The sequence below is a fragment of the Callionymus lyra genome, chromosome 5, assembly GCF_982586985.1.
Source record: "Callionymus lyra chromosome 5, fCalLyr1.hap1.1, whole genome shotgun sequence".
NCBI lineage: Eukaryota > Metazoa > Chordata > Actinopteri > Syngnathiformes > Callionymidae > Callionymus > Callionymus lyra.
Window position 1 is genome coordinate 6,451,764 of NC_141822.1, and position 27,483 is coordinate 6,479,246.

General features: G+C 36.3%; 1 protein-coding gene across 4 annotated transcripts in view; it reads right to left on the minus strand.

Annotated features, from left to right (window-relative positions):
• Positions 1 to 27,483, minus strand: part of ptpn13 (protein tyrosine phosphatase non-receptor type 13) — a 76,636-nt gene that overhangs the window by 26,543 nt on the left and 22,610 nt on the right. The window contains exons 8-25 of one of the 4 annotated variants that reach the window (XM_087790621.1): positions 21,521 to 21,613; positions 20,144 to 20,243; positions 17,598 to 17,814; positions 16,769 to 16,843; positions 16,536 to 16,704; positions 14,529 to 14,679; positions 14,288 to 14,426; positions 12,972 to 13,124; positions 12,404 to 12,586; positions 12,154 to 12,316; positions 9,588 to 10,023; positions 7,815 to 7,948; positions 6,973 to 7,026; positions 6,562 to 6,651; positions 5,277 to 5,369; positions 4,566 to 4,697; positions 2,552 to 2,997; positions 64 to 195 (exon numbers count right to left, since the gene is read on the minus strand). In XM_087790621.1, the coding sequence (XP_087646747.1) occupies positions 64 to 195; positions 2,552 to 2,997; positions 4,566 to 4,697; positions 5,277 to 5,369; positions 6,562 to 6,651; positions 6,973 to 7,026; positions 7,815 to 7,948; positions 9,588 to 10,023; positions 12,154 to 12,316; positions 12,404 to 12,586; positions 12,972 to 13,124; positions 14,288 to 14,426; positions 14,529 to 14,679; positions 16,536 to 16,704; positions 16,769 to 16,843; positions 17,598 to 17,814; positions 20,144 to 20,243; positions 21,521 to 21,613 (2,960 nt within the window). Of the gene's footprint in view, positions 1 to 63; positions 196 to 2,551; positions 2,998 to 4,565; positions 4,698 to 5,276; positions 5,370 to 6,561; positions 6,652 to 6,972; positions 7,027 to 7,814; positions 7,949 to 9,587; positions 10,024 to 12,153; positions 12,317 to 12,403; positions 12,587 to 12,971; positions 13,125 to 14,287; positions 14,427 to 14,528; positions 14,680 to 16,535; positions 16,708 to 16,768; positions 16,844 to 17,597; positions 17,815 to 20,143; positions 20,244 to 21,520; positions 21,614 to 27,483 lie in introns of all 4 variants that reach the window. The other 3 variants (XM_087790622.1, XM_087790620.1, XM_087790623.1) reach the window with 3 other exon arrangements.

A 27,483-nucleotide genomic window follows, 5' to 3' on the forward strand; every position in this document is an offset into this window, starting at 1 on the left:
CACAGAACACGGTGAAGTGATGGAGAAGGGAAAGGGGCCCAAAAACAAGGAGAGGACGAAAACCTTGCCGAACAGTACCGTGACACTTATGCCCAGGCTGCTGTCTTTTTTCGACAGCTCAAGGTCAAATAGATCTCCGGGGCGGAGACTACTGACGCCTGGAGCATTACCATTAAAACTCTCCAGCAAGAGCTCCTGCAAACACAGAACAGGCCATTAAAGCGGGAGAATCACAAGCAAGAACGTGCAGGCGGAGGAGGAAGAGGAGGAAGAGGAAGAGGAGGAAGAGGAGGACGAAAGGACGGACACCACTTGGAGAAGGTTGAAGGTCAAGAGGTCAAACGCTTAATAGGTCAATGAATAATGTCTTCTCTTCTACGTAGCCCTGAATAGATTTGTATACAAAAAAAAAATAACTTTCTTGAATCACGTTAAAATGATGAATAAGTAAAAGTACTATTTCTAAATCTATTTGTTAACCCCCCACCCCTGAAAAATAAATAAAATATAAATTATATTTGTTTATAAATTCTGAGTCAAAACGAAACGACTTCCATCCCAAAAAAAAGCGAAATTCATCGAAAAAAATGGTTCAAGGTTTTTTTTTTGTTTTTTTTTTTTAAGTAATTTTACAAATCTGGTAACAATTTAAAGAAAAAAAGTGTTTGAACACATCATAGTATTTTTTTGTTTTGATTAAGGTGATCTATGTTTGTATTGTATATAAATATTGCAATATTTAAGGCGATATTTTCTAACACCGCTAGAATAATTCATAGTTTCATAGAAAAAACGCAATTAGCTATAATTTCCTAGATTAAAGTCTGGATAAAAACATCTTGTAATACAATATTCATTAGAATAAATAACATAAAAAATGTTTAAAAGATCAAAACTAATATTTAAAAAAAAGTGAAATTCATCGAAAAATGATTCAAGGTTGTTTTTTTTAAGTCATTTTAAAAATCTGTTCACTATTCAAAGAAAAAAGTGTTTAAACACATCATAGTATATTTTCTGTTTTGATTGAGGTGATCTATGTTTGTATTTGGGTATATATTATATTATAAGTGAGACATTTGTGTTTTATTTTTTTCAATCAAAAAATGAAATAAAATAGGGTTTGAAAAGTTAAAAATTAAAACTGTTTTCTATGATTAGAGTAATTTTAATCAAAAAAGAAGTTGCTTCGTTAAAAAAAAACAATAGAAAAAGTGTTTGAAAAATGAATCTGTTTTCTTAATCTTAAGTTATGTTTTTTGTGTTTCGGCTGAATTTCAATAAGACATTCAGTCTTCATTATTCAACCACAAAAGTGTTGCTTCAATCATTAAAAAAAAAAATGTAAGTGAAAAAGGTTTTGAATAGCTTTTTTCAACTTTTTTTTTTAAATTAAGCAACCTTTTTTTTCCATTGAATAATAAGGAAACAAATGTACCTCCAAAGATGATCAATATTTTGGTGAAATTATTGGTAAGTTTTGCTGTATTGATCCTGCAGGTATTAATCAATATCTTTCTTCTCTATTAAGGAAGTTAATCAATTCATGCATTGAAACCATCAACTAGGGCTGCACAATATATCGATAAAATATCGATATCGCGATATTGGCACATGTGAAATACATATCATGTGCGATAATTTATCATTTTTTATTGTATAAATCAAGCATTTCTTAAATACACACTTCGACCAATCAGTGTCACGTTCTGTAAAGTTGTCAATTTGTACTTCTATGTCTTGTTGTTGTTTACGTCTCCGTCCGTCTGTGAACTGTGCGGCGCAGCTCGGTTGCTATGGCGACGCGGCTCAGTATATACATGGAAGTAATACTAACTTATGATCTAGTCAAACACTAGTGATCCAGTCACTCGTCTCTTTCAACCTCCTTTGTTAAAGCAACATATTGTAAGAACTTTTCATCTCGTCTCAGTTGTTTTCTTATAAGATCGTGAACTTCCAAACAAACCTGTCCGTCTTCACCGTATGCTAGCTAGCTAAGTTGTTAGCATCAGGTCATTTATAAAGTGTTATGTGTGCGTGTGCAAGGAGGTGGATTTATTAATGATTTGGTGATATCGCGACGCGCCGGCGGCTCCTCTCTGATGTCGCTCAGTTTGGCGGGAAAACCGATGCAAGTCCCGCGAGACTGAGCGTTATAAGTGATATTTTTCTACCATCATGTCGACACCGAAGCACGGAAATAAACAAAAGGGAAATATCGCATCGTTTTCCTTCTTTAAACCCCCAGACCTACACTTCAGTACTCGCGGCTAAATTTTGGCTAAAAAGTGAAAGAAAAAATGATAGCATTAATATCGATATCACAATTCAAGACACTAATATCGCACTTATTTCCAATATTGTGCAGCTCTAACATCAACGAAGAAGACAGTTGGATATACGTTAGTGTCGAACGTTTCTTTCTTAATTTCACGTGTTGATTAATTGTGAGCGAACATGGAAACGACCAGGTAAGAAATACGAAACATTCTTCTTCTGCTCAGCACCAAACATTATTTAACGATCAAGTACGAAGAAGATGTTTTACCTTTTGGGGGTTTTGTTTGTCTTGGCTGTTGGACAACGTCTCCTCGTCCATGTCTGAATCGCCCCAGTCCGAGAGCTCCGACAGTTTCGGAGCCTCCAAGACTTTCTGGGGTTTCCGGGTCTTGGGAGGCAGCGCCGGCGGCAGCGGCTCCGCGGCCGAGGGGGCCGACGTGGACCCGGAGGCTCGTTCCAGACACTTGAGGATCCTGCTGGCGGGCGACGGTGTTGCGGTCTTAGGGGCGGCGCTCCGGACGGAGTCCTGGGACGCCAGACTCGCGGGAGGATGAGACGACGTGGACGAGGGCGAGACGCTCCGGACCGGAGGGCTGGGACTTCCTGTCGCCATGCGATCCTCCGATGAATTGTCAACGTCTTCTTCTCCTCGATGGATCGAGTCTTGAGTCTCGAGAGCTTTGAGGGACGACTTGGAAAGATACGGAACGAAACCTTCATGTGAAGATAGAGAGACGGATGTTGTTAAAACATGTTTGGGAATAGAATCAGTTAATAGAAACACGTATGACGATACAGAGGCAACGATACGATATATAGTGATACTTTAGTATCAAGGATATATGTGTAGTATTGTATAGTCCTTGACTCTGGTGTTGTGATAGTGTAGTAACAAGTATATATGTGTAGTATTGTCCAGTACTTGACTCTGGTGTTGTGATACTGTAGTAACAAGGATATATGTGTAGTATTGTCCAGTACTTGACTCTGGTGTTGTGATACTGTAGTAACAAGGATATATGTGTAGTATTGTCCAGTACTTGACTCTGGTGTTGCGATAGTGTAGTAACAAGTATATATGTGTAGTATTGTCCAGTACTTGACTCTGGTGTTGCGATAGTGTAGTAACAAGTATATATGTGTAGTATTGTCCAGTACTTGACTCTGGTGTTGCGATAGTGTAGTAACAAGTATATATGTGTAGTATTGTCCAGTACTTGACTCTGGTGTTGCGATAGTGTAGTAACAAGTATATATGTGTAGTATTGTCCAGTACTTGACTCTGGTGTTGTGATAGTGTAGTAACAAGTATATGTGTAGAGTTTTGTCCAGTACTTGACTCTGGTGTTGTGATAGTGTAGTAACAAGTATATATATGTAGTATTGTCCAGTACTTGACTCTGGTGTTGTGATAGTGTAGTAACAAGTATATATGTGTAGTATTGTCCAGTACTTGACTCTGGTGTTGTGATACTGTAGTAACAAGGATATATGTGTAGTATTGTCCAGTACTTGACTCTGGTGTTGTGATAGTGTAGTAACAAGTATATATGTGTAGTATTGTCCAGTACTTGACTCTGGTGTTGTAGTATTTACAGACCACATGACTCTTGACAAAGTCGTAACTACTTTCATTTGTTTTCAAACCAAAATATGTCCAAACATCAACTTTAAATGCTGCTGGACTCACTGTATCCTCTCGTCCTCAGTAGTGACAGGGATCTCGAATTATGATAAAATAAAATATGATTTAAAAGCCCCCTCCCCCCCAAAAATATATAGTATAGTAAAAGTACATCTATTTGTTAGTGACAAAAAATATTGCAATATTTAAGGCGATGTTTTCTAACACCCGCTAGAATAATTCATAGTTTTTCATTGAAAAAACGCAATTAGCTATAATTTCCTAAATTAAAGTCGGGATAACCAAATCTTGTATTACAATATTCATTAGAATAAATAACATAAAATGTTTTTAAAAGATCAAAACTAATATTTAACGGCAAAGGAGAAAATGTAGTGGTAGTGCAATAAACCCTTTGGTACATAAACTTTTCTCAAACTTTCAAAAACACTCAATCAATCAAGTAAAATACATTTTGAATAAATAGTTTGACTTGTTTTTTATAAGAAATACTCTGTAAAACTCAGACATGAACAACTGTGCTTGTAAATATTATCTTTTCTTCATGAACATGTGAAATATTGAGGCTAGCTTTTCTCCAGGCTTGGCAGCAAAAGCTAAATCCAAAAAATGCGGTTGGACCGAGAGATATTTCTACCTTTGTAAAGTCGTTCTTTGGGCTGCGAAACCACCAGAGTCACGTCGTCAGGAGCGTCTTGAACCAGGTCCACGGTGCCGGCGTGAGAGAATCCTTCCACGTCCACGTCGTTGACGGAAATCAAACGATCGCCTGCAACGTCACGACCGTCACACATTGAACGAGGACAACAAGGCGGGACACAGAACTGAGACACGAGACACAATCACAAGTTAAATTGTGACAGTTAAATATTTTATTGGATAAAATACACTTTTAGTGTTTAAAGGAGTAATATGTAAGAATGCTAAAATGGACTCTGGCTCCCCCCAGTGTCAGAATAGTGTAGTGATGTTGAGCCTCTGATGCCAAATACCACATGTTTATTTGTCACAAAACAAGATGAAGCATGTTAGCTTTTTTGAAGCATCTTAGCTTTTATCTCCAAACTGTCTCAGACCCACTGCTGTAAAATAGTTGGGTGGTCACGTGACACTCATGGGGGCCACATTTAAGAGGGGCCCTCAAGACAAAAATAGGTGGAAAGGCTATAAAAGGAAAAAAAAAATATTAAAAATTATGACAGAAAATAAAGGAAAAAAAAAATGAAGTTAAAATGTTACATATTGCTGCTTTAACGCCACAATGACACCTGCTTGCCTTCTTTCACTTAGTGTGTGTTGGTGAAAGAGACGTGAGAAGTCAGGGATGGTTGAGAATCCGAAGAACTACCTGGTTTAAGTTGACCGTCGACATCGGCAGGACCTCCAGGAGTAACGGAGCTGATGATCGTACCAGAACCTCCTCCTCCAACGACCTGGAAACCTGAAGATAAAACCAAAGATAATGGTCGGTGCATCGTTGTGGCTTCAGGGAACATTCTGAACTGAGGGAAGTTTAACCTCTGGATCAAAGGTTAGCCTGCTCACAACATTTTGAGCACCATCTACCCCACCTTAAATATAAATGAAGCTTTTGCATGTTTAGATAAAAAAAAAGAAGATATTTAAAACACTTGCAATAAAAGATTCTGAATCTAAATCTGAAGCTCAAAAGAAAAAGGGACAAAAAATGTTTAGTATAAAAAAGTAAACTTGAAAATAAAAAAATACAGTAAAAATGACTTCAAAGAGAAATATATTTAATTTCAATGTAAATATAAGTCAAAGAAAACATTAACTAAAATATAAAATACTTCCTTTTTTAATTTTTTACTTTACTTTTACTTTAATACCCCCCCAAAAAACGTTTGGACATTAAATATTTTTGTATTTAACTACTAATGAATAATACAAATAAGAGCAAAATAAAATGGTTAGTTTTCCATTGAACACATTAATATATGATCAGATTAACATCTTAAGAGCTTTAAAGCGCTCTATAAATATAAATTACTTACTTAAACTTGAATTACTCTCTGTTGAAGAGAGAAAAAAATGGTTTGTGTTTTCGGCCTTGAAAAAATGTTATAATTTTTGTCACCAGTCAAAAACACTAATGAAACTTCATGAAATAGTTAAATGTTGTTTTATTTCACTGGTCACACTGTGTAGTTATAATGTCGGTGTGTGTAAAACTTGAGAGAAATAACTCTGCTTGCAAATATTTTTAGGTTAAAAATTAATGTTTTTATCTCCATGACCAAAAAGAAAAAACTGTCTTCCTCCGATTTCCTCTCCGTTTAAGGTTTGTAAAACTTTATTTCGGTGGTTTTAAAGCCTTTAAGCTGCGCTGGATCGTTTCCTGCCACTTATGTTCATTTAATCCTATTAATTCTTACATAATTAAATCCTAAAACCACTTCACTCTGATCTTTTTCTTCTTATTCAAGTGGCTGAAGTTGAATTTTCTAACATCTTTTGTCTTTTCATCATGGTTTTCTAGTCCAGTGTTCACAGGAAAACCATCAACACGGCCTGTGTTTACATAAATCAAGAATAACTGGATCACATTTCGTCCAACTTGAACATCTCTGAACCATGAATTGAGATAAAAATAAGTTCATCTTTTTTCTTACCAAGCCCGTATTTCACGTCTTTCTTCAGCCGCACTGATGCGATTTCTCTCTCTGGAGACGGTAAGGCGTTGAGTTTTTTCAACAGAGAATCTGATGAAGTAAAAAAAAAAGTTTTTATTAAGAAAGATTAAACCTGGCTCGGTTCTTTTTTTTAAATCAAATCCAGGAGTGGCGTTCAAGAGCGCGTCTGAACGTGCCAACACATGTCTGGTGGTTAATGGACTCCGACACGAGGAATTTAAACCGAGAACGAAAATGAAAAGAAGTCGCTTCAAGCTATTGAATTATTCACTCAAGGCTTGATATTTTATTCAGAAAAACCAACCGAGAAATTCTTCATCTCTAACTAAAAAGAATCAGTGGATTCAGACGATATATATCAAGACTGTTTAGATACAGAAAACTGGTCACCGTTAGTGGAAGCTGTTGTCGATGGAGTTCCAGACGAGCCGTGAATACTGACCCCTGTGGAAAAAAACATATTAATAAATAAATACAATGAATCTACGCTCAGAACATCAACGATCAATGCTAATGCTAATGCTAATATATATACGGTTTGGGTTAGAAAACAGGTTGATGTGCAGGAAACACTGATGTGTATATTTTTGGTAAAATAATGCTTCGAAGTACAGCAAAATAAATGATATTTGTATATTTATTTGAGGGGCCGTCAAGTTAAAATAAGCCAAAATGTGCTTTAATATAAAAATGAAATGAATAAAACATAGTAAAATAAAGACATAACTAATATAACGCAAACAAAAACTTGAACAAAAAAAATATTTAAAGCATTTTATTCAAAAATGATTTCATTAATTCATCTTTGAACTTTGTTCTTTTTATTTGCACTTTGTTCTCGTTTGTTCTTGCTGTGAACTGGAAACCCAATTTCCCGAAGGAGATCTCCAGAGGGATAAATAAAGTCTATATCTATCCATCTATCCATCCATCCATCCATCCATCCATCCATCTATTTCTGCCCTGTGGCCCCTCACAAAAGATACTGTACAAGTAGTGGCCCCTGAGGAACTTTAATTGTTCAACACTGGCTTCAACTGACTGAATATATGGTTCAACATGTCTACAGTGTAAAGTAACAGAGATCATAATAAATGTAAAACATGTTCTAGTGCAAAAAAATAATTAAAAGTAAAATAAAAAAGAACCAAACATGAAGAGATCGTTCATCTGAAGATAAAAAATATTATTCTATGGTTTTTGTTGTTAAGTTAAATAAAAGAAAAACTGACCGACGACATAAGCTTGACCAACATCTTCCGCCGAGGACGAGTCCGACTCTACTCTGGCGACAGGACTGTGGCTCCTGAGGGGGCTCCTGAGGGGGCTCCTGACAGGACTGCTGTGAGCGACGCTGCTGAAAGCTCTGGAATAGAAGCAGAAAGGAGAGATTAAAGGTGGAGTAGATGTTCTTCAAAACGTTGTGAGGAAGTAAGTAAGTAAGTAAGTAAGTAATATTTATTTATATAGCGCTTTTTGAGACCAGGGTCACAAAGCGCTTTAACAATCAAAACAATACTCAAAACAGTACATACTTCAAAGATCAAGACAACACCGAGAACAACACAGGAGTTCGAGAAATTCAAGGAAAAGCCTGAACAAATAGGAAGCTTAAAGTAATGCATAAGTGCCATATAGAATGATTGAATTTCTCGTCTTGTTTCCCGTTCTCTACTGCTTATCCTTGATTAGGTCGAGGGGGCAGCAGCTTCAGCAGGGAGGCCTAGACGTCCGTGACCATAGGTGAGTGAAGGGACGTAGATCGCCTTATGGCTCAGCTCTATTTTTACCACCACTGATCAGTGCTGCATCTGTATAACTGCAGGTGCCGCCCCAACCCACCTGTGGATCTCACGCTCCGTCCTCCCCTCACTCATGAACAAGACCCCAAGATATTTGATTTTTTATTTTATTTTATGGAAATTTCTGTTTGGAAAACTTGAAAACAAAAAAAATCTTCTTTTATTAAAAAGTTGATGTACGTTTTAAATAATTGATTCAAAGAAGCTTGATTATATCGGAAATGCATGATTTATTTGAAATGTTAGTTTATTTTAATTTAACTAATGCTAATGCTAACAGATACGGTTAAGTTAGTAAACAGGTTAGTTTAGAAAACAGTATGTGTTGTATTTTTGTAAAATAATGCTACTAAGTGGAACAAAAATAATGATATTTGTATATTAGTTGAGGGGCCGTCAAGTTAAAATAAGCCAAAAATTGCTTTAATATAAAAAGATAATGAATAAAACATAGTAAAATGAAAAACATAACTAAAGAAAATACACTATATTTAATATAACGCATACAAACACTATTAAAATATAAAAGCATACTTGGAGCTCTCCATCATAACTTTTCTTTATGTCATTTCCTTTGATATTTTTGAAAACAAATTATTTTTTAATTAAAAAGTTGACTTATATATGTTTTTAAATAATTGATTCAAAGAAGCTTGAATATATGAGAAATGCACGATTCATTTGAAATGTTTATTTTAATTTAACTAAACAAAAACAAAACTAATTAAACAATTATTGAATTAACATTTTTTAATTTTTCACTCATTCATTCATTCATTCATTTTCTACCGCTTTATCCCTTATTGGGGTCGCGGGGAGACTGGAGTCTATCCCAGTATCGAAGGCCGAGAGGCGGAGGACACCCTGGACAGGACGCCAGTCTGTCTCAGGACACATAAAGACAGACAACCATTCACACACACACTCATACCTACGGACAATTTCCCCAAGTTCTCAATCAACCTCTGTATATTTTTGGACTGTGGGAGGAAACCGGAGTGCCCGGAGTAAACCCATGTAAACACTGGGAGAACATACTAACTACACACAGAAAGGTCACAAGTTGGCTTAACCTGGAAGTGAACCAGCAACCAGTTCAAAGTTCTGCTGGCTCTGATCCACAAAGATGTTATTGAGTCAAAGCAGCTGAACATGGAGTTGTTGCTGGAGCCACAGACGTAAACAAATGTCTTTGTTACTCACTTGTCCTGCCTGTGCGAGAGCGAACCCGTGTCCGAGCTGCTCCGGTGCTGTGGCTGGAAAGAGTCGGCCCGGTCGGACCGGCTCTGACTCAGCCCGCTGTGAGACAGGCTGCCGTAGGAGTGGCTGGTGTCGTAGTCCGGAGACTCCGGCGTCTGGCCCAGGTTGTGGTGGGAGCGACTCACGGTCCGGGGTCTGGAGAGGGCGGCCGACGCCACCGGGTTGTAGCCCGGGAAGTGAAGGTCGTCCTGCACCAGCACCGGGCCCGACAGCGCGTTGTTGAAGGCCACGTCCGAGTAGGAGATCCTCTTCAGGAGGTCCGGGTTGGAGCGGGTGGAGAGACTGGGAACCAGGCTGCCGGAGCTCAGAGTTCTTGGGACTGTGTCTCCTCCGCTCAGTTGGTCGAGAGAATACTGCCAGTTGGTGAGAGGAGAGTTTTCTGGAGAAGACATTTGAAATCATTGTAACATCAAAGTAAAGTCTTTTTGGATCTTAACTTAATGTGCGACGATTTGAAGGGTCTTTCAGTGAGATGTGTTTGTGTCGTTTGGTTTGTTTTGGTGTCTAAACAAGAAGGATCTGTCTCGCCTGCAAGTTCATACAAAACTCTGCAGCCAGAATTCTGAGCCGCTCTAGTAGAAGAACTCACATTTCTCCTTCAAACTCTTCACTGGCTTCCAGTTTCTTTCAGGATCATTTTAAAATTCTGGTTCTTACTTTCAGATCTATTCATGGTCAGACCTTCCATCAGTGATCTGATCCAGACTTACACCCCAGCTCGGGCTCTGAGGTCTGTGGATCAGAATCTACTGATGGTTCCTGAACTTCAGGACCAGAGGAGAGAAATCCTTCCAGACTGTTGCTCCTAAGCTTTGGAACCATCTCTGTGTTTGATGATCTACTGACTCCTTCAAGAAACATCTCTGTGTTTGATGATCTACCGACTCCTTCAAGAAACATCTGTGTTTGATGATCTACTGACTCCTTCAAGAAACATCTGTGTTTGATGATCTACTGACTCCTTCAAGAAACATCTGTGTTTGATGATCTACTGACTCCTTCAAGAAACATCTGTGTTTGATGATCTACTGACTCCTTCAAGAAACATCTGTGTTTGATGATCTACTGACTCCTTCAAGAAACATTTGTGTTTGATGATCTACTGACTCCTTCAAGAAACATCCGTGTTTGATGATCTACTGACTCCTTCAAGAAACATCTCTGTTTGATGATCTTCTGACTCCTTCAAGAAACATCTCTGTTTGATGATCTACTGACTCCTTCAAGAAACATCTGTGTTTGATGATCTACTGACTCCTTCAAGAAACATCTCTGTGTTTGATGATCTACTGACTCCTTCAAGACACATCTGTGTTTGATGATCTACTGACTCCTTCAAGAAACATCTGTGTTTGATGATCTACTGACTCCTTCAAGAAACATCTGTGTTTGATGATCTACTGACTCCTTCAAGAAACATCTGTGTTTGATGATCTACTGACTCCTTCAAGAAACATCTGTGTTTGATGATCTACTGACTCCTTCAAGAAACATCTGTGTTTGATGATCTACTGACTCCTTCAAGAAACATCTGTGTTTGATGATCTACTGACTCCTTCAAGAAACATCTGTGTTTGATGATCTACTGACTCCTTCAAGAAACATCTGTGTTTGATGATCTACTGACTCCTTCAAGAAACATCTGTGTTTGATGATCTACTGACTCCTTCAAGAAACATCTGTGTTTGATGATCTACTGACTCCTTCAAGAAACATCCCAAGACACTATTATTCTTGCTTTTTTGAGACTCCTGTGTAGGTCTTTTGTGTCTTGATCTTTTAAAGTATATATTTTAACTGTGTATTGTTTTGCTTGTTAAAGCGCTTTGTGACCCTGGTCTAGAAAGATCTTTACAAATAACTATTACTTACTTACATTATTCTTGCAGATACAAACTTTATCTTGGAAGAATTGTTTCCTTTACTTGTGGAGTATTATTTCAAAAGCTGCATAGTATTGTGTTTTTCAAGGCTCGGTACTCGGCGAGACTCCGTAGTATTTTAACTAGAGAACCTGCTGAAGCCCAAGTTAATACATACAATTAAAATTCAATCCAAAGAAATTGTTGATTGAAGTATTAGAAAATATTCTCTGATTATTAAACCAAAAAAAAAATTAAATTGCAAAAAAGTTTCAACATTTGTAATGATTAATTCAATTATTTAATATTCTAATGACAATGATATATTTGCTTGCTCACAACGTTTTGTTGAGCATTTACCCCACTTTTAACTACATTTTAACTAAACTTTTTTGTTTAATATTTCATTAACATGCAGTAAATGTTTAAATCTGTATTTCGTAGTTTGGTTTCCCTTAAAATCCATTCTATATATTATTAATACATTTTTATAAAAAACACTTTAATCTTTGAAATTTGATTTATTTACATTTGTTTAATTTGTTATATTTCGTACTGAATCATAAACACCACAAAAAGAAATACTGAAAAAAGTGTTGTTTCTACTGAACCAGAGATGTACGTTTCTTGATTGTGATTCTGTTTACCGAGGTCCTGCAGCTCCTGGTTCTTCTGCCGGGCCTTCATCTGCAGGTGGAACTTGTGCTGGTCCGAGCAGAGCTGCAGGAGATACTGACAGGTTCTGTTGCTGTCCGTCTGGAACAGATGCTTGATCCCGTCTGAGGTGTTCTGGAGGCAGATCTTCTTCTTCTGCAGGATGGAGCAGACGAGTGGAAAACATTTGAAAAACTGATTTTTCAGGATTTATATTTTATTTATTTATTTTTTTTAACTTACAGCGAAGGAAATCTTCTTGGTCTCCCTCCAGGGGAATCGCAGCACCGGAGTCCGGTTTCCATTCAGGACCTCAAAGATGAGGACGCCTTTAGTGTAGACCCCCAGCATGATTCCCGTCTGGGATCGCTTCTCAGGGAGAACCCGGTGGAAGTGGACCCCGTACTCGGGCAACTTCTGGCTCACCTTTTAGAGCAGACATCGCATGACATGATCAGAATCTTTGAAATTTTGACATTTTTGTTTTATGTACTATTGAAATACTATGTATTTTATCATTAAATTTAAACTTCTATTTTCAAAATGTAAGCTATTTTACTACACATAGATATTCTAATTACAATAATAAAAAAATTATCAAATTTCCGGTGTTGGTACAATAGTGCAAACAATTCTATCCTTTTTTTTAAGCATTAAAAACGTTGATTTTGAGTTTAAATGTAATTATAAAATTACCTCCTTTAATGTACAAATTACTGAATAAAATTATTAAAATGATACAAATTCAGATTGTCCATGAAATCTTCCGATGACTGTGATGTATTTCAATGATTTCCTGCCTCCTGTTCACCTTGAGAAACTCAAACTCAGCTTCTGATTCAGTTGCTCCAAAGTAGTTGCTGTGAAGTTTGGGAAGTTCCTCCTTCAGGGTCGGCTGGTCCACCTTATCCAGGACAGTGGCCGGCAGGTAGTGCTCCAGTCTGAAGTACGTCTTTCCGTGAAGCTGCGAGGAAAGAAAATACATTTATTTTGTGTTTTTTATCCTTTACAGTTGAGTTTTCTACTGTTTTATTTCACACACAAACACACAATTAAATGAAACCCAACATTCTACTACATGTACAATCATTCTCTTTATATCAAACACTTAAATGTGAATCCATTCTTCAAATGTATTTGACTTTATCTTAAGACATATTTTCTTATAAACAAACAATATTTGACTGTATTGATAAAGTATTTCAATGTAGAATTTAATGCTGCAAAGATATTTTCAATTATTATTGATGGGCAGAATTGTTGTAATTATTGGTATATAGTTCATCCATCCATCTATATATCCATCTATATATCCATAAATATATATATATATATATATCTCCATATATATATATATATATATATATATATCCATATATATATATATATATATCCATATATATATATATATATCCATATATATATATATATATCCATATATATATATATATATATATATCCATATATATATATATATATCCATATATATATATATATATATATCCATATATATATATATATATATATATATATATATATATCCATATATATATATATCCATATATCCATATATATATCCATATATATATATATATATATATATATATATATATATCCATATATATATATCCATATATATATATCCATATATATATATATATATATATATATATATATATATATATATCCATATATATATATCCATATATATATATCCATATATATATATATATATATATATATATATATATATCCATCCATCCATCTATATATCCAGCCATACATACATATGTACAGTATATATATTATATCCATCCATCCATCCATCCAGCCATATATCCATCTATCTATCTATCCATCTATAAATCCATATATATATATATACATCCATCCATCCATCCATCCATCTATATATCCATCCATCTATCCATCTATCCATCTATCTATATATCCATCCATCTATCCATCTATCTATATATCCATCCATCTATCTATATATCCATCTTTCATGCAATAATGAAGAATAAATTACGGCCATTTTATTAAAAGTACCAAAACAAAAGCTGGTGTTTGAAGTCAAGTATTTACAGCATAACAAGCTACTTATTCGACAGAAAGACACGTTACCTCTGGTTGATAATCACCAAACTCTGCCTGTAGAGCCAACGAAGCCAACAACATGGCGTTCTCTGTGTCGCAGCGAGTCCTCTCCTCCAGGACATCCTTCCTCAGCTGCAGGTAGTACTGATGTTTGGTCATAGCATGTCTGCAAATACAAGTATAAATATTTGTATACTTAACTTTCATCGTCAAGTCAGAGGCAGTATCGTCGATCAATGTATTTTAAAAAAACAGTCAAAGAACTCACTGTATGAGATTGGCATCCTCCAGGAAAAACTTGATGCGTAAGAAAAGGTTAAAGGGTAAATCGACTTTCTTCTTTTTAGCGTCATCCTTCCATCCGTCAGGAGCCACGCGAGATAACTTCCCATCGGGGTCCACGAAGAAAAACTCATCATCTATAGGAGAGTCGTAAAGAACTCGTTACTATGACTTCTGAAGAACTAGAACGAATATCATTTACACTCTACAAACAAGGACAAAAAGAAGAGGACGAATATCATTTACACTCGTGAGACAAACAAAGAAGAGGACGAATATGAACAAAGACAGACAGAAAAAGACAGAGGCAGACGAAGTCAAACCAATATAAAAAGACAAAGATATACGAAGACAGAACGAGACAAACAAAGATAGACAAAGACAGAGAGACAGACAAAGATAGACGAAGACAGAACGAGACAAACAAAGATAGACGAAGACAGAACGAGACAAACAAAGATAGACGAAGACAGAACGAGACAAACAAAGATAGACGAAGACAGAACGAGACAAACAAAGATAGACAAAGACAGAGAGACAGACAAAGATAGACGAAGACAGAACGAGACAAACAAAGATAGACGAAGACAGAACGAGACAAACAAAGATAGACGAAGACAGAACGAGACAAACAAAGATAGACGAAGACAGAACGAGACAAACAAAGATAGACAAAGACAGAGAGACAGACAAAGATAGACGAAGACAGAACGAGACAAACAAAGATAGACGAAGACAGAACGAGACAAACAAAGATAGACGAAGACAGAACGAGACAAACAAAGATAGACAAAGACAGAACGAGACAAACAAAGATAGACGAAGACAGAACGAGACAAACAAAGATAGACGAAGACAGAACGAGACAAACAAAGATAGACAAAGACAGAGAGACAGACAAAGATAGACGAAGACAGAACGAGACAAACAAAGATAGACGAAGACAGAACGAGACAAACAAAGATAGACGAAGACAGAACGAGACAAACAAAGATAGACAAAGACAGAGAGACAGACAAAGATAGATGAAGACAGAACGAGACAAACAAAGATAGACGAAGACAGAACGAGACAAACAAAGATAGACAAAGACAGAGAGACAGACAAAGATAGACGAAGACAGAACGAGACAAACAAAGATAGACGAAGACAGAACGAGACAAACAAAGATAGACAAAGACAGAGAGACAGACAAAGATAGACGAAGACAGAACGAGACAAACAAAGATAGACAAAGACAGAGAGACAGACAAAGACACGGATGGACGAAGACAGAAAAAGAGAAAGGTAGACAAAGACAGATAAAAAAGAAAGAGACGGACAAAGATGGACAAAAACAGATAAAGAAAGAAAGACAAACAAAGATAGATGAAGACAGATAAAAAAGAAAGAGACAGACAAAGATGGACAAAAACAGATAAAGAAAGAAAGACAAACAAAGATAGATGAAGACAGATAAAAAAGAAAGAGACAGACAAAGATGGACAAAAACAGATAAAGAAAGAAAGACAAACAAAGATAGATGAAGACAGATAAAAAAGAAAGAGACAGAAAAAGATGGACAAAGACAGAGAGAGAGACAAAGATAGACAAAGCCAGATAAAGAAAGAAAGAGACAAAGATCGACAAAGACAGATAAAGAAAAAAGGAGACAGATGAAGATGGACGAAAACAGATAAAGAAAGAACGAGAAAGACAGGGATGGACGAAGACAAAAAGAAAGAAAGACAGACAGACAAAGATAGATGAAGACAGATAAAGAAAGACACAGAGAAAGATGGACAAAGAAAAAAGAAAGAAAGAAAGAGACAGACAAAGACAAATACAAAAAGAAAGAGACAGACAAAGACAGAAAGAGAGACAAAGATAGACACAGACAGATAAAGAAAGAAAGATGGACAAAGAAAAAAGAAAGAAAGAGACAATAACAGACGTAAACAGAGAGAGACAGATGGACATAAATGAAGACAGACGTCTTCACTGAGACACACACCTTTAAGGTAAGCCAGACCGAAGAGATGATGCTCAACAAGCCCAATGTGGGCAACAACCATATCCAGGACGTCTTTACACATGGCCTTGACGTCACAGGTGAGCTCCAGCTTCTGTCCGTTCAGCAGGATCACTCCCACCTTCCTCTGCACCTCCTCCACCTTCCCTCGCTTCTTCAGGGCGGAGAGAGACATTCAGCATTGATGGAGGAACTATTGTAAAGATTGTTCTCACCATGATGGACGAGGGGACGGACAAGCTGACGCTCGGCTCACTGGCCATCTTCACGAACTCTGGCCCGTGATAGGTCTGAAGACACAGTTACACTCATGAAGGAACATACTATGAACCTCCATAAAGAAACAAATTCCTTGTGTTGTCTCAGGGTCAAAGTGACCCTAAGGCTCGGAAACAAATGTGTTTGTGGTATCCCTTGTGTTGTCTCAGGGTCAAGATGATCCGAAGGACTAAAAATGAATGTGTTTCTGGCATCCCTTGTGTTATCTCAGGGTCAAGGTGACCCTCTGGCCCGACAACAAATGTGTTTGGGGTATCCCTTGTGTTATCTCTGGGTCAAAGTGAACCGAAGGCCAGAAAACAAATGTGTTTGTGGTATCCCTTGTGTTGTCTCTGGAACAAAGTGAACCGAAGGCCAGAAAACAAATGTGTTTGTAGTATGCCTTGTGTTGTCTTTGGAACAAAGTGACCCGAAGGCCAGAAAACAAATGTGTTTGGGGTATCCCTTGTGTTTTTTCATGGTCAAGGTGAACCAAAGGCCCGAAAAAAACTGTGTTTGTGGTATCCCTTGTGTTGTCTCTGGGTCAAGGTGCACGACCTACCTGGCTTCCAGAAATAGAGTCCTGAGATAACACAAGGGATACCACAGACACATTTGTTTTCCGGGCCACCTTGACCCTGAGATAACACAAGGGATACCACAGACACATTTGTTTTCGGGCCTTGGGGTCACCTTGACCCTGAGATAACACAGAGGTTAACTGGTGTGAAGACATGAAGATCTACTCTAGTTTACGATGCTCTGCACATCAACACTCGTAAGAACCTTGAGTTTGCGAACTGGCGGAGAGGAACTGTAGAGCTGGTCCTGGAGGTCCACCACAGAGGCCCGGGACGGAGCCAGGACGTCTTCCACCGCGTAGAGGTTTGCCCTGGACAGCCTTTTAGCAAGATGTGCCTGAAGCCTCTGGACCTCCTCCTCCTGCTTCTGAAGGAGAAGCTCAGCTCCTGCCAGACCCTCATCGGCTGCTCCTTCATATTGCCTGAGAGACGTCGAGTTTATTCTGAAGGATTCTATCATGTTTTTTCATTAGCTGGTCATAATAACAACAGTTACATCATTATTTATTTAATTGAAATGTTGTTGTTTTTAAGCTTTTTAATGTTTTGTATTATATCTTTCAGCCAATGATGGTGTTGTTATTATACCAACATTTATATATTCAATATAAAAGGCTCTGAATAAGAAACAAAAAATGAATTTAGAAAACTTTTTTTGAAAGACCAGCTGATGGGTAGAATGAGTAGAATTTAACTCACAATAATATATATATATATATATATATATATATATATATATATATTTAGAAACAAATTAAGAAATAGAAAAACAGGAATGCAGCCAGTAATAGTACAGAGCCCCGCGGGGTAATACTACGGAGGCCAATGAAGTAATACTACGGACCCTGCAGTGTAATACTACAGAGGCCAATGAAGTAATACTACGGACCCTGTGGAGTAATAGTACAGAGCCTCACGGAGTAATACTTATGAGCCTTGCGGAGTAATACTACAGAGCCTCGCAGAGTAGTAGTATAGAGCCCCATGGAGTAATACTATAGAGCCTTGCAGAGTAAAACGGAGTAATAGTACAGAGCCCCGCGGAGTAATAGTACAGAGCCTCACGGAGTAATACTTATGAGCCTTGCGGAGTAATACTACAGAGCCTCGCAGAGTAGTAGTATAGAGCCCCATGGAGTAATACTATAGAGCCTTGCAGAGTAAAACGGAGTAATAGTACAGAGCCCCGCGGAGTAATAGTACAGAGCCTCGCGGAGTAGTAGTACAGAGCCCCGCGGAGTAATAGTACAGGGTCTCGCGGAGTAGTAGTACAGAGCCCCACGGAGTAATAGTACAGAGCCTCGCGGATTAGTAGTACAGAGCCCCGCGGAGTAATAGTACAGAGCCTTGCGGAGTAGTAGTACATAGCCCCGCGGAGTAATAGTACAGAGCCCCGCGGAGTAATAGTACAGAGCCCCGCGGAGTAATAGTACAGAGCCTCGCGGAGTAGTAGTACAGAGCCCCATGGAGTAATAGTACAGAGCCTCGTGGAGTAGTAGTACAGAGCCCCATGGAGTAATACTACAGAGCCTTGCAGAGTAAAACGGAGTAATAGTACAAAGCCTCGCAAAGTCATACTATGGAGCCCGGCGGACTAATACTACGGAGTCTCGCAGAGTAATGCTACGGAATTATTTGATTAAATTACTCAATATCAACTTCAATATAGAAAGTATTGAATTCAATTATTCAATAATGTATGCAATATTTGTATATTTTTCTAAACAAAATATTCAAAGTTTTAAGTTGTATAAATAGTTTTCATGGCACTGATGCACAAAGAACGATCTCCACTTAGAGGACGATTTAAGGACAGAATGAAGTGTTTATCAGTTACTCAGTTATCGAGAAATCAAACCAAGAAAATACTCAGAGGTTCCGACTCTTTACAGTCAACATCATCCTGGTTACGTCACTGCTCTGACCTGGATTCAGGAAAAGCTGATCCTTTTTTTTTTAATGACACTTGTTCGTCCTTCTTTATTGTCCAGTGAAATCATCATGTTTCTACACTGTAATCTCATCCCTTCTTCTTATATAATCTGTGTTGACCTGCTCCTTGTCGGCCTGTCAATCATGTTAGTACAGAGAAGCAGAAAACGAGTTGGATTGAGTCACTACAGTAGACCAGAGGGAAATTACAACCTCTGATCATCTGCATTTATTTACGCGAGTTTAAAAATGATTGATTTTCACGATTGTTTAATAATACTTTAGCCACTAAATTTACAAATATATGTATTTAATATTTGATTTAAATTTCTTGCAATAAATTGTTCTCCTTAATCTAATTGTATTTAATAATGTACTAACAACAATATATTCAAGCATGATACAAAAATATATTAGGTTTAAAATAAAAAGTTACTTTTAAATATAGTGCAGAGATATTTAATCATTTTCACGAAAATTAATTTCTTGTTTTTGAATTTAATTTTTTGGAAGAATATTTTTCTTTAATAAGGTTTGCTTTACCACCTTTTTATTGATTAATTTCAACAACCTTAAAATGAATTTTAAACGTTAGACTTTCATGTCATAGCCTCACACAAAAGTAACTGTAAAGTAAATTAAGGAAATAGCCTTCGATATTCATCCTTTTTGGTCAGTTTTCTTCACCTTTGAAAGATGCTTTCACAAGTTTTTCTTAATCAAAAACGGCATCACAGCTCTATGTTGCATGGACCATCATGAGCTCGACCCCGAGGCGTCATACGACTGACCACAGGTGTGACCAGCAGTCTTGCTCACCTGTGTCGGTGAAGGTTGTGACTGGACAGCGAGAGGCCGTCGTGCTCTGATGAAAGTGCCAACTGAGACCCGAACCTCTTCGCTTCGCTGGGCTTTTTACCTGCAAACAAATATTACAATAATGAAAACACTACTAGACTTTTTGAGCGATACTAGAGCTAATACAAGTTGATAAGGTTTCATGCATAAAGTGCACTGCATGCCGAGTAATAGTTTGGAGCCCACAGAGTAATACTACGTAGCCCCGCGGAGTAACACTACTGCTCCACGTAGAGTAATACTACTGCTCCTCGTAGAGTAATACTACTGCTCCTCGTAGAGTAATACTACTGCTCCTCAAGTATTAATACTACTCCTCCTCACCTATTAATACAACTGCTCCTCGTAGAGTAATACTACTGCTCCTCGTAGAGTAATACTACTGCTCCTCAAGTATTAATACTACTCCTCCTCACCTATTAATACTACTGCTCCTCGTAGAGTAATACTACTGCTCCTCAAATATTAATACTACTCCTCCTCACCTATTAATACTACTGCTCCTCGTAGAGTAATACTACTGCTCCTCAAATATTAATACTACTCCTCCTCACCTATTAATACTACTGCTCCTCGTAGAGTAATACTACTGCTCCTCGTAGAGTAACACTACTGCTCCACGTAGAGTAATACTACTGCTCCTCGTAGAGTAATACTACTGCTCCTCGTAGAGTAATACTACTGCTCCTCACGTATTAATACTACTGCTCCTTGCGTACTACTGCTCCTCTTGTATTAATACTACTGCTACACTCGCCTATTAATACAATTGCTCCTTCTGGAGTAATTCTACTACTCCTCACGTATTAATACTACTGTTCCTCGCATATTAGTACTACTGCGGTGTACATCGCGGAGTAATACTACAAAGTCTTTCTTAGCAATACTACGCAGCTTAGCGGAGTAATACTACAAAGCATCGCGGAGTAATACTACAGAGCCCCCTGGAGTAATACTATGGAGCCTCGGAGAGTAATACTACACAGCTTAGCGGAGTAATACTACAAAGCCTGTGGAGTTATACGTTGCGATGCTGTCGAGTTATACTACTGAGCCTCACTGTGCAGCAGAGCCTCTCAGAGAATTAGTACAGAGCTTTGCGAAGTAATACTATGGGGCCTCGCAGAGAAATAATATGGAGCCTTGTGGAGTAAAACTATGAAGTCTCCTGGGGCAACACTACACTGCTCCGAGTACTAATACTACGGAACCTGGTGGAGGAATACTCCAGAGCTTTAAGGAGTAATACTGGGGCCCCTAGCAGATCAATACTATGCACCGTTTACTTGAGTTAAGAAAATGTACACAGTGACACCTCTAACTATTGTTGAAGGTTACCTTGTCTGTAGTCTGGATCGGACGAGGCGACTGAAGGACTCTCACTGGATGAACTGTAGTCACTGAGGTACCTGTTGTGAGTGAGGACTGGTTCTGAGGAACAGAAGAGGAGAAAAGTCAGTTTCTCTCTTTTTAATAACTGTAGAGAAGATCTTTGGAAGTTTATCAGTTCCATCGGAATATTGAATTTGAAATGGAAAAATATATTTTTTATTATATCATATTTTACTATAATATTAACTGGTTTAAAATCGGTTTTTTTATTGAATAATTGAATTCAATCATTACAAGGTGTTGATTTTTTTAGTTTTTTAATAATTGTGTTTAAAAAAATCTTCAAAATCAATGAACACAGAGTTTGATATCCTTATAATATCCCTTATTTTTTGTCAAATTAAATTTTAAGATGTTGGTATGAGGTATAACTATTTAATATTGAATTTAAAAATACTACGAATTAAACGTATATAATTTAGAGCAGAAAAAAATATGATTGGATCAGAATATTGAACTTTATGTGTAAATAATAATTATTTAATTTAAACTATTCGAATTCTATCACTTAATTAGTTAAAAGAAAATCAAACTTTAAATTTAGAAAGTAAAATAATTTCTAAATAATAATTAAATGCTTAAAAAACTAAACAACATTTCCATAAATATTTGAAATGTTAAATTCAACCATCAGATATTCTGAAGGTACTAATATACTTCCATAGAGATCTGATAAAAGTAAAACCATGCACACTGGAGTGTTAAAGTTAACTTGTTTGTCCTTCAATAAATACAAAACAAACATTACGTTGTGTTACAATAAATACTGTCTAGAGTAGATGGTTTGAAAAAATGCGACACAAATAAACCGAGACACAAGTTCTGACCATGCAGTTTTGTCAAAGAACAAACCATTGTTACCGACATTCACACGTGCACTGAACACACTTAAAAAAAAAAACACCACGTTCGCAAAACGTTTCACCAAAACTTGAAAGTCCTGCTCCACAGTATCAGTGTTGGCGACACGACAAGAATGAAAACTATTCTCATCCGTCATTGTTTCTGCTCTTAAGTTTCTGTCTGAAGTACAACGTGTCCATCAAACCACTTGAACACTTAACTGTCAACCACTCAAAGATGTTTTGCAGCGAGAGTCAGTCTTTGAATTTTGCAAATATCATGAAAACAAAAGAAATACAAACTAAAAATGATCATGCATTGATACTAACAACAAGTGTTAGTTTATAGGAAGTGAATCATGATATTTAAGAGCCGATATCTACAGATGTTCCACGGTTTTCTAGTTATAACCAAGATCTTAAATAAATCGTTTTGATATTGTACCAAAATAGTGCGTTTTTTGCATTCCATATTTTAGTTTATGTTAGTCACATGACGCACACAAAAGCTACGATCTGATGGTTGTTTGAAGAAGAAAAAATGATGGTTTTATCATTTTTATCCGTTTAAAAAATGAATTAAAACATTATAATGATATCTAACAAACTAAACCTAGACTTTTTCCACAAAAAAGAGAGAAAAAACAAGCTACAGACTCTTTACAGGCTAAATTAATATTAATTTAAAGTTATATCAGGGAAACAGAAGATGTTTCCAACCATAAAAAAGACTGAATATGTGCCGATTGAAACATTTAAAATTGAGCAACTAACTTTATTTTTTTCACCACCTCACTTGATAAGACAATATGAAAACTACACTCATCAAAAAAACATAATAAATTCCGAACCAGAAATGTGATAGTGACAGTGAAAATTTTTATTTCAATTTTTTTTTATAAATTATTAACACTAATTCTAAATATACATTTGTAGAAAAGTTTTTAATGTATAACTTGATCGAAAGTCAAGCTGGAGAGTTTTACTGTGAGGGGGGAAAACATCAATGTTGAAATGTTACTTAGTGGGGCTTTAAATCATTTTAGAACTAGATAAATGATAAAGATGTTTTTCTATATCATGATTATTTTCGTCTAATTTTTACAAACATTCCGTTTCCGACAAGAGTTTATCGGCAATTTATTTAATGGAGAGTTTATTTTCAGGAAGTATATTAGGGCCTTCAGAATATTGATCTCTCACCATTTTTATTTAAAAGTTTTTAAAACATTTAAAAGTATTATTATTATTTAAATATTAATTATATTAGGTATATTTAAATGTTATTAAATGATAAAAATGTATTTTTTTTGTTGTTGTTGTTTTTTTAATAATTGACCAAGAAAATAAATTGATAATAAATGTTTTTTTAATACACAGAGAATTAACTTTTGATATCCCTAAAAACTATATTATAGATTTAATACTTCTTAATTCATAGCTTTTTGAATTCAATATGTAAAAAAAAATAAAGGTTTGATCAAGTAGCTCAGTACTCTGTTAGTGTTTATATTATATTATATTAACATTTTTATATTGAATTCAAAAAGCTACCAATTAAAAAATATTGAATATAAAAATATATATTTCTTAATTATCATAATTATAATATCAAATTATATGTAAAGATCATTTTAATTATGTTTTTAATTAATTCAACCTTTAAATAAAGGAATAATTTAATCAAATTATAAAATAAATAATTACATGTTTAAAACAAAACAACATTTGAATAAAAGTTAAATAAATAAATAATATATTTAACCGTTCAATGTTCCAACGTCACTGATAAACTTCCACATTATTTCAAATTATATTCAAATTGAATTCCTTGTGTATGAAATCAACTTCTAAGATCCGCTCATTCCAAGTATTTCACGAGATAACATGAAAATCCCTAAATCTGTGGCGTTTCCCTCCTTCTCGCCAAATAACTTGTGATCAATTCTTCTGCGACAGAATCACCAGGAAAACATTAACTTGATTTTTTTTCCAGGATCACAATTCGCAGAAACGTTGGTTCCGTCAGGAGAAACGAAAGCCAAACATTCTGGAGCGTCACAGATCGACTTCCTAAACCCTGGAAAAGTTCAATCACGTTTGGAATTCCCTCGTCACGGCGTCTTTGTGTCGAGGACGGACATGCGCTTCATGCAAACACTCGTGCACGCACACACACACACACACACACACCCACAGGGTCATCAGTCAGACGTCAGGACCACACACGGTTCTGAGCCAGACTTTATGTGTCAGTGGGTGAAACCTGAGAACACTGACCACTGCTGCGCCATCACTTTCCTGCAGGAAAGAACAGAAAGGGTAAGAGAGGAGGAGGAAGAGGGAGAGAGAGAAAAAAAAGTCGCTGCTGCCAAACAACACAAGCAGGAGGCCTCGCAAGTAACTCTGGGTTTGGATTGTGAGTCTGTTCAGGGAAACAGCTGCGATGATTGTCCTGAAACCAGTTCACACGCGTGTGTCAGCGCTTTAACACGGATCAGTGAGTCACGCTTCCGTAAACACAACATCCACTGTCGACTGGTGTCTAATCAAGAATCCAAACTCCTTCAAAAACATCGTTATTCTGGATGAAATCATTCAAAAAAATGGTGAGTTCCTGGAATAAAAAAGCCACAACGAGGGGAAAACGATGTTGTTGGTCGATTTTCTCACTAGACTTGAGAGGCAGCTGCTGGAGAAACAGAGGTCGAAGATGATGAGGTCAGCGAGGAGGACGGGGCGGGGGGGTAAGGGTGTGTATTGACAAGAAAAATAGTTGAGTCAGGTCAGATAAGGCTCTCCCTTGAAGATTGACACTCAAATATTATATTATTTCAATAAATAACTGCATTATTTTAATTTAAATTTTGTTTGTTTTTTATACCTTGTGTTATCTCAGGGTCAAGGTGACCCGAAGGCCGTGAAAACCAATTGCACGAATAAAAAACAAAATGATGCACTAATCAAAACACATAGTTTCAGTCTTTGGGTCAACTTGACCCTGAGGTAACACAAGGAATACCACAAACACATTTGCTTTGGGGCCTTTGGGTCACCTTGACCCAGTCATAAAATGTTGGATAGCACTTACACATTTGTTTTCAGGCCTTCGTGTCACCTTGACCCTGAGATTAACATATATAAATATAATAGTAGAAGTATATAATTAAATTTAAAAAAAATATATTGTTTTGTTTATTTTACACATAGAGTTAAAGGCTGCAAATTAAAAATGATTAAATTAAAAAAATGTATTTTTCAATTACTTGAATAAGAATATCAAACTATGTGTAAAAGAAATGTAATTTAGAAAATATTGGACTTTTAAAATGAAGTTATAAAAAAATACAACACAACATTTGTATATTGAATTTAAAAGGATACATAAAAAAAGACCAGTTTTTAGGGCGTGAGGCAGGGGGACACCCTGGACAGAAAGCCATATTTTTTTAATTTTGTTAAAAATAGGTCTAACTGAAATAATACTTACAACAGCCTGAATATTTGCATGTGAATTGAAAATACATTTTTAAACAATTTAAGGAGAGCTTTTGAATATCAACAGAGTATCGTTGAAGAAAAATATCGCAATAATTTAATTGTATCACCATTTTCTTTACACACCTATAGGTGAGCTTATCTCTGGAGCGGAGCTGCTTATTGATACCAACAGGATAATCTCCCAAAGCTCTGGTGTGTGACCGAGATGAAACCACCGTGTTTGTGTGGAGCATGTGATCAGCGATATTCCCTGAGAAATGTTGCCTTCCATGGTCGCAGTCACATGACAGGAAGAAGCTACTACAGCATGTGTGACGGCGCTCCACGACTCCACTGCTCTGTAATTAGAATCCAACTCTTGGAAGCCCTCGAAGCAGTGACTCATATATTCTGTGTAAGAACGACTGCCCGGCAGCCACCGGAGATCCTCGGGGGGAACGTCCAGCTCACGGAGCAGAGGAAGCCCGACTCGTAACTTCATTAGAACGACAAAAACAACCGTGTTTGTATGGTTTATGGAAGCAGGAAGTCGTCGCTCTGGACTTGTTATAAATGCTGGGATCTGAACCACATTATTTTGCTACATGAGATTTTAATGTTTGAAACCAAACCACAACAAAGATGCTTTTAGTTTCCAGCTCGACTCTCGACGAAAGAAATTATGAATCATTGTTGGCGACAACAATAACATCACACCTATTTTAAGACAGGAATATCATTAAGATTTGTGCCATAAATAGACACGAACCACATGTAAAAACCATGTTATTAACCTTTTATGACACATTTGTGAACCAAGAGTTTGATCAGTTTTTCATTGAACGTCACAATCAGTAATAATAATAATAACCTGATCGACCTTTATCTGGTTTTATCTCTCGCTTTGGAACATCAAGTCCAGGAGTTATTCACTGAATTGAAGAGTAAATAATAAAAACATCATTAAATCAATAAAATAAATGTTAATACAATTAAAACAGTATTTAAATTCATAAAATCAAGAATATTAAAATTATAAACCAGTTTTGGGATACAGAGTAGAACAATAGAACAATATACAGTTAAACAGATTTATTTAAATGATCCATTATGAAGTAATTTAAATAAAACATATGACGTATATACAATTTAACTATGTCAAAACAACAATAAAACTTCATGTCACAGTCATTTGTGACACAAGTGTTAAGAGATTGTGTTTAATTCAAACTGTTGATCCGTTAACACTTAAGTTATTTATTTATTTAACACTTAAACTTGTCATTTATTCATTTATTTATTATTCCATTGTACTTAAATATTGCATTTCTATTTAATTCACGAGTGTATCGTTGTTGTTTTTTTATATTATTTAATTCATCCTTTATTTTATCCACAGTACCACAAATAATTCGGTTGTTTTTAAAACACTGGCATTAAAACTGATTCTGATCTGATTTTAATTTATTTCAAAAAAAGAAAAGGTAATATATTTGTGCTTAAAATACCTTAAACCAGGGGTGAATGAAGTTTAATATTATTTATCTGTGTTTCTTTCCTTTAACATCAGTTTGACTCTTGTTGAAA